This window comes from Sinocyclocheilus rhinocerous, unplaced genomic scaffold (assembly GCF_001515625.1).
Source record: "Sinocyclocheilus rhinocerous isolate Xijiao unplaced genomic scaffold, SAMN03320098_v1.1 scaffold2387, whole genome shotgun sequence".
NCBI classification, from domain to species: domain Eukaryota; kingdom Metazoa; phylum Chordata; class Actinopteri; order Cypriniformes; family Cyprinidae; genus Sinocyclocheilus; species Sinocyclocheilus rhinocerous.
In genome coordinates, this window is record NW_015625677.1 from 73425 (window position 1) to 85375 (window position 11951).

Below are 11951 nucleotides of genomic sequence, written 5' to 3' on the forward strand. Positions count from 1 at the left end.
TCCATGGGCTGTTCTCGTGGTAGTGCTGAGCAGTGCTCCCCTTTTATCAAAGGGTTACCTATGAGCACGCTACTCCTTCTGAATTCTGAGTTCTCCTCTCACGTTCCTCTGCCTCTCTGATGAGTTTTTTGGCAAGCTTGCAGGACACTTACCCTTCTGATTCTAACAATCGCGCTGTAGGTTGAGCCACCTTCTCACTGAGAGCTGGGTTTGTGCTCCTTCAGCTAAGGTAAATTACTGCTAGCCGTTCCAGCTTTGGAACATGCTGTAGGTCGAGCCCCCTTCTCGACTGAGAACTGGGTGTGTTGCTCCCTCAGCTAAATAACTGCTAGCTGTTCCACCATTGGAACATGCTGTAGGTCGAGCTCTCTCTCGATTGAGAGCTGGATGTTTGCTCCCTCAGCTACAGATTTACTGCTAGCCACTCCAGCATTATAAACCTTAGATTGAGTTGATGACTTCTCATACATAGCGTTTTGGGATGCACCATTTCCATCTATGGGCTGCTCTTTCAGAGTGCCACGAGAACCCCTTAGAACAGTATTTTTAAAATCCATGTTATGGTAAGTGTGCACGTGAAGTCTTTGTACACTTTCTAAAATCCACACTGTGGTAAGTTCGCACGCTAGTACTCTGCGTTCTTTTCTAAAATCCTGTATAGTAAGAGCTACGTGCAGCAGCCTCGTGCTCTTTCTGAGTGGTTTACTCAAACTCCCATGGCAATATGGTAGAGTTCGTACATAGTGCTCGCCATGGTTTCTGGCATGCACTCCCCTCAGCATGGTGGCGTGGGTATACCATTCCCCATAGCGACCCCTAGAGGACGCAGTTCGAAGTTCCCATGAAAGGGAACATCTCAGGTTACGTATGTAACCATGGTTCCCTGAGTAGGGAACGAGACACTGCGTCCTCTAGGTTTCTTGCCATGCTTCGGACGCAAGCTTCAGACGAAGAAGTGGATGATGTGTTCTCCCGGCGCCTATTTATACTATAGTCGCACTGGTAGTGACGTCATGGCTGTCGCCGGCCAACGTGTTGTTGGTGTTTTTTCAATGTATGCTTCAGACACGGGTCACGACGAGGAGTTCCCCATAGCGACCCCTAGAGGACGCAGTTCGAAGTTCCCATGAAAGGGAACCATGGTTACATACGTAACCTGAGACGTTTCTACTTACAATGAATTTTTCACACCATTGTGCAATAAAGCCAACCACTGACATATCTGTTGATTTCTTGAACACAATGGCCAATCAGATGTGTTTAAGCTAGAATCCACTCAATGCTCAAAACAGAGTTTTTGTCAAGTGCCAAGTTCTGCAAACTTGCAAATCTTATTATAACAAAAGTGTAGACACAATGTAAAAAAGAGGTTAATTGTGCAGTGAAGAGAGCTTGATTTATAATTGAACTTTGTGAGATTGCGATGAACCAAGAACAGCCCTTTGTGCACTTTCTGGGCTATAAAAAAATCAATTCAAAATTTGTAGAAAGCTGTCCTAAGTTATCCTAAAACATTAAAAGTATAACCATCATAAATTTAGTGTGATGGCTGAGCCAGTTTTTCAGTCTGTTTAAACATTTAACCATTACTGGTATTACTGATTTTAAAAGCCATTGGTCCATTTTTTACAAGGATATGTAACAGTCGCTTGATTAGCAGGGAGACTAGTCAAATTGCCCCCTCTAGTGGATGAATAAAGATTTGCTAACAAAATCTCACATTTACAGCGGTTTCACTCAAGGGGGGTGTGCCCCACACGTAGGCCTGTCAAGATAACTTGGGTGATATTATTGTCATTTAAAGACAATAATATTGTCATTTTATGCCAATGACTATATAATGATATTTCAGCCTTAAATATCAGCACTAGTCTGTGCAGTAACAGTTACACCAGTGGGTGGTTGCAAGGGACTGTCTTTATCAGTGAGTCATTAAACCGTTCAATCAACATGTCACCTGGGTAACGCTGATGCTGATGTTTCACTTTATAGAAATATATTGATTCAATGCATTGAACAGGGCTGATGGCAGTTATGGGAAATCTCCTTAAAATTTAAAAGGATACTACAAAAATGATAATGATAAAAGCAAAGTTGAGCCTACGTCATGAAAAGTGACGTATACGTGTTAATCTGGAGTGGTGATTGGCTGCCGTGGCTGAAGAGTACATGTCTACGTCATCAGTTTTCCGAGCTTTTCTCAGTATTATTCTTTAAAATGAACTTATGATCCAATCACTGCGCTGTATTATGCATGGTCATCTTACAGCGGAGAATTCAAATCTCATGAAAGAGCTTCGCTCTGTCAGTTCATTTCTGTAAACATGACCGTAACAATATTTAATATGACAACATGTGAAGCGCGCATGGGAGAGTGGTTTCTGCACTGAATGCCGTGATGAGTTTAACAACACTCGCTGCGCGGATCATAGTTCATATCCGGACTGGAGCAAGAGTGTTTCAAGTTTATATGAACATAGTTCATATTCTCCCATGCTCCAAACATGAACTAGCACGCGCACATATCATGTCTTCTTCAAATAAAAGATGTGCAAATAAGGGAATGCGCCGCAGCTGCGGCTTGTCTGATCATGAACGCGATGACACAACGGATTATTTTTATACACAGCAAACGATAGGTACAGACCGAAAATTCAAAGAAGAGTAAACAAAATAACTGCCTTTATTCTTTCTGTTTTAAAGATATTTTAATATTCATTTGTCTGTATAATGAGTGTGTTGTAGGTCTGTGTTTTATTGGTTGTTTTCGCCCCTCTTCCCACCCTCTACACTTCCACTTTTCCACAGTTTTACACGCACATTTCTGGAGCCTTTTTCAGATCCAAGGTGTGAAAGACCAGTGCTGAAACAGGGGGGTTTCAAGACACTTTAAAGTGACCACAGTCTAATTTACCAGCTGTTGTCATTGCTTTTAATGTTAATCCAAAAAAAAAAAATCACTCACTGCTCTTAACTGAATCACTTTAACAAGGATTAATCTATATTTATACAGTAGCTACGTTAACATGGATACCTTTTGTTTCAATCGGAATGAAATCTTTCTGATTGATGAATCTGAATGTAGTGTTTAAATGAAGTGATCAGGTTTGTGCGCATTGTTGATCTTTTGACATGCGCACACTGCACAAATACAGATTTTCCCACTGTTTGTGCATAGTATTCTCTTGCTATTGCTTCTTTTCTTTGTATTAAAGAGCAGACTTAACATTTATCTATTTCAGGTCCTAATTAGGAGATGAGCATGTGAATGCCTTCTGTGGATAAGTGAGGACTGATGGGATGTTGTTCTGCTCCACTTCACAGATGATGAATGGAAGGAGAATTTTATAATAACATGATAGTCATTTATGACACTTCATTTTGCAAAAACAACAGCTTGTTCCATGCATCATCCACCAATACGCCATTTCTATGTCATTGAAAACCGAAACTGAACTGTGCATGTGCAATCCGATCAAGTGTTTACATGTCCTCTCGATCGGATTAGAAAAGGTCTACACCACCCCTTCTAATCCAATCAAAATTTCTTTCAGATCGAGCTCAATCGGATTGATTAAGGTGTTTACACAAAGGCTTTTTAGTCCGATTGAGCCATCAATCTGTTTAATAATGGTTTATTTGGTTGCATGTAAACATAGCTAGTGAAGACTATGTAAAGTTATTTTACATTTGATTATTCAATTTCCATACCTGAACACCTACAAACCTGAACTGAATCACTGGCCTGACAAGACCAGTAGATCATTATCATCTGAGTAAGATGATAGGATATACGACAACAAAACTGTTGCAAAAACGAATTGCAAAAAAACTTCAAAGTTACTTTAAATGTTGTAAAACTTTTGGAAAAATAGCTCACCTCCTCTGTCTTGTGGCAGAGTACACTGGCCTGTTTCTGGAAGTCCCTCTCCAGTTTTAGCATCTCATACTGTCGTTTACGATCCTGAAATATGCCCAACCACACTTAATTTCCTAAAAATCTTAATAATATATAAATATGAATATAAATGGTCACAGACACCATCTGCAAATTTAACAAGAGAAAAAGATTGATTAAGATTAAGACTGACACTCACTTTCTCTTTGAGCTGCAGGACTTCTTTATCTTTCTTTTGCTTCCACAAACGAAACTTCTCAGAGTCTTCTTTCATCTGTCTCATGAGCTGCACCCGCTGGGACTTCATAGCCTGCACAGATCAACCAGCGCACCATATGAATACAACTCAGTATTTCCAAAAATTATCCATTTATTTGCAAGTTGTTTTGTTTTACATTTATATTTATTTTGACTTATCATTTGTTTTAAGAAACACCGATTCACTGATAATTTGATGTTTTTTTAATGGTGCTATCACTTAAAGGGATAGTTCACCCAAAAATGAAAATTTTATGTTTATCTGCTTACCCCCAGGGCATCCAAGATGTTGGTGACTGTTTCTTCAGTAGAACACAAATGAAAATGTTTAGCTCAAACCTTTGCAGTCTATCAGTCTTATAATGGCAGTCAATGGGCCCCAAGGCTTCGAGAGTAAAAAAAACATACACAGACAAAATCAAATTAAACCCTGCGGCTCGTGACGATACATTGAGGTCTTAAGACACGAAACGATTGGTCTGTGCAAGAAACTGAACAGTATTTATATAATTTTTTACCTCTGATCCACCGCAATGTCTGAGCGCGTTCACAACATCCGGCGCATGACGCGTGTACGTGCTCTGGAATAGTAGACATAGATATATATATAAGTAGAAGCCTCATTAGTGACTGTTTCTATGGGCCGCGATACGTTCCAAAATGGCGGATGCGTCAACGTATCTGGAGTGGTCAAATAGGGCATCTATACATATCTATGATAGTAGACGCATGTGCGTAAGCGATCTGTTGTGCGTATACGTCACTCATTATTTACACAGTGCAGAGAGATTGCGGACGTGTTCACTGGCACTGTGATGATCTAAAGATATTTAGAAGTACAGGTCATCACACTGGAAGACGATTTTGATATATCATCAGACAACTGGAAGTTTTTGCCCAACCGTATTTATTTGACATCATGCGCCGGATGTTGTGAACGCACTCAGGACAGTTGGACATTACGGTGGATCAGAGGTAAAAAATTATATAAATACTGTTCAGTTTCTTGCACAGACCGATCGTTTCGTGTGTTAAGACCTCAATGTATCGTCACGAGCCGCAGGGTTTAATTAAGTTTTGTCTGTGTATGGTTTTTTTTACTCTCAAATCCATGGAGCCCATTGACTGCCATTATAAGACTGATAGACTGCAACGGTTTGAGTTAAAAATCTTCGTTTGTGTTCTACTGAAGAAACAAAGTCACCTACATCTTGGATGCCCTGGGGGTAAGCAGATAAACATCAAATTTTCATTTTTGGGTTAACTATCCTTTAACCACAGAAAGGATCCAGCTAAAACACCATTAACATGAGTAGTGGCACTAAGATATATGTAGTTTTAATTTCAATGAAACACTGTTTATAGCTATGTTAGTTGCAAGACACATTTGCCTTGAACAGTGACCTTTTTGTCTTTACATTTTGGTAAAACCTCCCATCCCTAATCAACAGATTAAACATATGAGGGTTTGTAAAAACAAACCTGAATCTCCTGGTTGAGTTTAGCTACATTGCGCACAGACGACTCTTTGAGCTTAAGCAGCTTAGATTGATCTTGAAGTTTCTTCTTTAACTCAGTGATTTGTCCTTCCAGCTCCTGAAGTCTCTTCCTGCGTTGTTCACTCAGTCTAGAGTCCAAGACAAAATAAGACAATACAAGACAATTGGAACATTAAACTATCCTTAACATGTCATTGTGTTGCAGCAGTAAACATGGCAGTTCAAGATGGGAGAGAAACGGGCACAGATATCAAGTTACTTGGCTTGATTGGTGTCCTTCTTAGCAGACTGCAGGGCCTGGATGAGATCTTCCTTCTCTTTCTGCAGAGAGCCAACCGAAGCCTGCAGACTTTGAATATTCTCCTGGAGAAGTGAAACAAACATTTCAACACCACTTACATGGCATTCACCAATATCATCTTTACGATTTGTTTTTCAGCCTTACCTGATATTCTGTTTGCATGGGCTCCAAATGACTATCATTCTGACACATCTTGACAAAAGCCTCTTTTAGCGCCAAAACTTTATTGAGCTCAATCAGTTCCTTCGACATCTGAGCCTGTCGCAGTGCATGCTGGGCTGTGTAGGCTTCAGGAGAGTCTTTGGCTTGAGGATCAGCACTGATTTCCTAAATCGTTACGGTTGAGTGAACAACAATCTAGTGTAAAAACTATTAAGATTCAACATCAAAAATGCCCTGACATATTCTTGGTCTTTGAACACTGCACACAAGTATGGTGTTTTATCAGTGAAGTCAGTCAGTAAAGCTCAACTACATTCACTTTCATTACATGGAAAAAAGACAGGCTGAACATTGTGAAACAACTACTTTGAGATCCACAGAAGGAAAAAGAAAAAAAAAAATCATACAGGTTTAGATTCACAAGAAATAATTTGTGATAACTTTATTCTACTCCTATAATATAAGAATGAGAAAAAAAATATTTATATTAAAATCTTGTAATTTACATACCACTTATGAAATACATACCACTGGCGGGCCAGTAGCAGAACACCCTGTGTGTACCTCCAGAGCTGAAGTATTGCCTGAAGTCATCCCATCAATGGTTGCAGTAATCCCCGCACTCTCATTCTGTTGGACATTTGATTTATTTGTCATTTGATTTAATTTAATTGCACAAGTGAAAATCGCTGTAAACTAATGACAATGAAATTCCAATGATAATAACATTCAGGGGCCTGTTGTTCGTACCTCGCAAGATGTCAGATCTTGTAATTCTGATAACGAATCTCTGGCTAATTTGGTTCTTCAAACAACTTAGTGGATTTAATAAAAATATCTGTATTAAGTTGTCTGAAATTGCTCTGTGTTGACATGTTCATTGGAAAGGGCAGATATATTGATACTCGAAACAATGATCAGCAATGCAGTAATTGGCTGGTGGTAAGACAGCAACAATGTCATTATATAATTAAGATCAAGTAAACAGCCAAGCCAGCAAAATTACAAAAGTTCTAAAAACGTGTAATCAGTTTAAGCAATTCCAAATTATTTTTCATCATTTCCAAAATTGGCACAGGCTTTGCATTTTTCAATGTCAAGAGTATTGTAATTAGCAATTCATTTAATTTTTAAACGGATTTGTTATACATGACACCATTAACATTTCTTAATCCATATGATCCATCTAAGACATAACTGACTGTGCTTAAATTAATTGTGCATCATAAAAGCATTTTCAGATATGAGGAGTCTGCATCTCCTGTGATGCACTCACATAAATGCTTGCAGTTCAAATAATGCACGACCTAGACAAACTATTCACAATGTATGACTGCAATAAAATTTTGATTATTCATTCACTAATAAATCTCTCAATGAGTAAAGATGGTCGTGTCTATTATTATAGATTAAACAAAATTGTAATTATTTTCAAAATAATTAAAAAAATATTTTTCCCGGTTTAATAAGGTGCACTTGTAAGAAAATAGCAGTGGCTAGGACAGGCATTCAGTATCACCTTCACTTAAAATGATACCATCTAATCCTGTTTACATGAAATAAGTCTGCTCCTGAGCAGGTTTGAGCTAACGGACCTGTTGCCATGACAGCAACTCTGGGATGAGCTTCGAAGAACTTAATCCTGGACTTTGCAAAAATCACAAACAATAAAATCCAGCTAACTGAATATTCCACTTATGAAGAATGAACCCCCGGGATCAAACAATAGCTCAAACAGCAGAGCATGGCACTATCAACGCAAAGGTCATGGCTTTGATTTCCAAGGAAAGCAAGAACCAGTGGTCGTGTTAACCGAAAATTTTCCGTCAATGACAGATTACACTGAGGGTGATCTATTGTAATTTATAACTGTAAATTCCACCCCTGTCCAGTTGGTGGCAAGTGCACTCCAGTGTGGCAGCAGAGCCTCCAGCAGAGGATCATCAGCCTCCAGAACAAAAATAAAACTGTCATGAGTCTTTTGCAATGCCTTTGACTATGACACAGGCAAGTACCCACTAGTAAAGCAAAAGTGATGATCAGTTCACGTGCGCTGCCACTTCGCTTGATCTGAGGTGTCTACAGCAATCTATTACTCCACATTAAAGAGCTCCAAAAGGGGATTTATTGCTTGAATTTCCTAATAAAATGGACAGAATTTGAAATCTGAGACTTTGTTTTGTATCAAAAGTAACAAAGCACAAAGCTTAGCCCATTGCGATTTACTGGATGGGAGGCGCACTATATGTATTGTTCATTCATCAACTGAAAACTGCATCGATTGGGATTTAAGAAATGATATTGGTTCATAAAATATATGAGAATCTATTAAAATCGAGAAATCTAGTTTTTTTTATCCAGCCCTAGCATATTTTGTTGTTTTTAGTGGCCTCTGCTGTCATTGTGTAGGGTGTGATGTTGAATGTGAAAAGTGACACACAATCTCTGTTCATCTCTTCTCTTGATAAATAAATAAATGCATAAGCCTATATGCTCGTCCTGTATTATTAAAAATGAAATACAAGCAATTAAATATGTTATTATAGTTAAAATATGAAAAAGTTAAAATTACGGGTAATAAAAGATTGACGGAATTTTTACGACCCTGTCCGTCAAAATGATGGACAATGTTAAAGTCTAACACAACCTCTGTATATATTATAATATATAATAATAATACTCTCAACTCGAAACAATGATCAGCAATGCAGTAATTGGCTGGTGGTAAGACAGCAACAATGTCATTATATAATTAAGATCAAGTAAACAGCCAAGCCAGCAAAATTACAAAAGTTCTAAAAACGTGTAATCAGTTTAAGCAATTCCAAATTATTTTTCATCATTTCCAAAATTGGCACAGGCTTTGCATTTTTCAATGTCAAGAGTATTGTAATTAGCAATTCATTTAATTTTTAAACGGATTTGTTATACATGACACCATTAACATTTCTTAATCCATATGATCCATCTAAGACATAACTGACTGTGCTTAAATTAATTGTGCATCATAAAAGCATTTTCAGATATGAGGAGTCTGCATCTCCTGTGATGCACCCACATAAATGCTTGCAGTTCAAATAATGCACGACCTAGACAAACTATTCACAATGTATGACTGCAATAAAATTTTGATTATTCATTCACTAATAAATCTCTCAATGAGTAAAGATGGTCGTGTCTATTATTATAGATTAAACAAAATTGTAATTATTTTCAAAATAATTAAAAATATATTTTTCCCGGTTTAATAAGGTGCACTTGTAAGAAAATAGCAGTGGCTAGGACAGGCATTCAGTATCACCTTCACTTAAAATGATACCATCTAATCCTGTTTACATGAAATAAGTCTGCTCCTGAGCAGGTTTGAGCTAACGGACCTGTTGCCATGACAGCAACTCTGGGATGAGCTTCGAAGAACTTAATCCTGGACTTTGCAAAAATCACAAACAATAAAATCCAGCTAACTGAATATTCCACTTATGAAGAATGAACCCCCGGGATCAAACAATAGCTCAAACAGCAGAGCATGGCACTATCAACGCAAAGGTCATGGCTTTGATTTCCAAGGAAAGCAAGAACCAGTGGTCGTGTTAACCGAAAATTTTCCGTCAATGACAGATTACACTGAGGGTGATCTATTGTAATTTATAACTGTAAATTCCACCCCTGTCCAGTTGGTGGCAAGTGCACTCCAGTGTGGCAGCAGAGCCTCCAGCAGAGGATCATCAGCCTCCAGAACAAAAATAAAACTGTCATGAGTCTTTTGCAATGCCTTTGACTATGACACAGGCAAGTACCCACTAGTAAAGCAAAAGTGATGATCAGTTCACGTGCGCTGCCACTTCGCTTGATCTGAGGTGTCTACAGCAATCTATTACTCCACATTAAAGAGCTCCAAAAGGGGATTTATTGCTTGAATTTCCTAATAAAATGGACAGAATTTGAAATCTGAGACTTTGTTTTGTATCAAAAGTAACAAAGCACAAAGCTTAGCCCATTGCGATTTACTGGATGGGAGGCGCACTATATGTATTGTTCATTCATCAACTGAAAACTGCATCGATTGGGATTTAAGAAATGATATTGGTTCATAAAATATATGAGAATCTATTAAAATCGAGAAATCTAGTTTTTTTTATCCAGCCCTAGCATATTTTGTTGTTTTTAGTTGCCTCCGCTGTCACTGCGTGGTGTGGAGTTGAACATGAAAAGTGACGCACAGTCTCTGTTCATCTGTTCTCATCGTAAATAAATGAATTTTTACGATCCTGTCTGTCAAAATGACGGACAATATTACAGTCTAACACAACCTCTGGCAAGAACTGATAAAATATCTGATGAAACTGATAAAATGATTATCAGTTACCAGGCACAGGCAGGGCATGTATCAATGTGACGTCATATTGGGAAGAAAACTGGGACAGCTTGTTTTGAGACACTGTTTTTCATATATAGGGATTACATAAAAAGGAGTGGGTGGATTTTTACCATTATATGGTGGTTGTTAACACACACTGCGGATAACCCATTCAAATACCATATAAAAGTGATTTTTGCACAATAGTTCCCCTTTAATCCAAGATTGCCACTACCATGGTTTAGCATTTACTAAAGCATTTACTTCTGTTAATTGTGTTAACTGTGAAAAGTGAAGCAGGTCCGAGCTCAGGGTTTCTGCAGGATTTTTAAGCTCAAATTTAAGACTTTTTAAGACCTTTTATAAGACCTGCACAAATAAATTTAATACCATATGAGTGGGGTATGGCAATGCCTATAGTACCATATTAAATTGTAAAATTACCGTAAAAAGCATAATTTACAGTTCAGATACAAGTTTTCACAAAAACAAAAAGTTTTACAAATGATATATACATTTCAGCCTTTAAACCATTGTTAAGAAAATGGATGAGTCAAAAGTATTAATTATTAATTTAAACAATTATGAATAAATTGTTATATAAATTAAATAACAAACTAGAGGTGTGCAATATTGACAAAATTATATTTTCTGGGATTTTATTGATAACGATAATTAGACGATATTTCACTAAGTGTGTTATTGTGCTGGTATTTTAAAGGGGTCATATGATGCGATTTCAATTTTTCCTTTCTCTTTGGAGTGTTACAAGCTCTTGGTGCATAAAGAAGATCTGTAAAGTTGCAAAGACTAAAGTCTCAAATCCAAAGAGATATTCTTTATAAAAGTTAAGAGCATTACAAATACACATAATATACAAATAAAACAAACAGTGCTTTATTTTTCAGGTACAGTATTTAGCAGTAACATTCAAGAAATTGAATGAACACATATTAAAATAAAACAGTATATACACTATATATCATCAATTATACTGATACGTTCATCAGTCAAGAGCAGTGAGTGATTTTTTTCCCCTGTGTTTTGTTGTTTTATTAACATTAAAAAATAGTTCACCAAAAATGAAAAATCTATCATCTGTCTTTTCAATTCTGTCATAGTGTTTCATTTTTATACCATCATTTACTCAAGTTGTTTTAAACCTGAATTAGTTTATTTCATCTGTTGAACATAAAAGTTAAGACTGATTCATGCAGTGAAAGAAGGCACTCTAAATGCGTACGTGCACTAGTTTAACCTATGTTAACTTACTAGACTTCATCACGTAATGTATGCATGCACTCTGTAGGTGTTTTGTTTGCTTTTCGAAATATACTCGATAATGTCAAATCGCACATAACTAAAACAACAATTACGATATTATCGCAGACCATATCGCCCACCCCTATTAAGATTTTTATAATGTATTGTTTTCTTATCGATCCACCAGTTCACATTTAAAGCTCTGCATGTTTG

The 11951-nt window shown here is 37.3% G+C and overlaps 1 protein-coding gene across 1 annotated transcript in view; it reads right to left on the bottom strand.

Annotated features, from left to right (window-relative positions):
* The window catches only part of LOC107705946 (chromosome-associated kinesin KIF4-like), a 121050-nt gene that overhangs the window by 47276 nt on the left and 61823 nt on the right, over positions 1–11951 (bottom strand). Inside the window, exons 8-13 of the mRNA XM_016509485.1 lie at positions 6647–6748; positions 6101–6283; positions 5915–6018; positions 5639–5783; positions 4098–4208; positions 3881–3964 (exon numbers count right to left, since the gene is read on the bottom strand). Coding sequence (XP_016364971.1) covers positions 3881–3964; positions 4098–4208; positions 5639–5783; positions 5915–6018; positions 6101–6283; positions 6647–6748 — 729 coding nt within the window. The remainder of the gene's footprint in view (positions 1–3880; positions 3965–4097; positions 4209–5638; positions 5784–5914; positions 6019–6100; positions 6284–6646; positions 6749–11951) is intronic.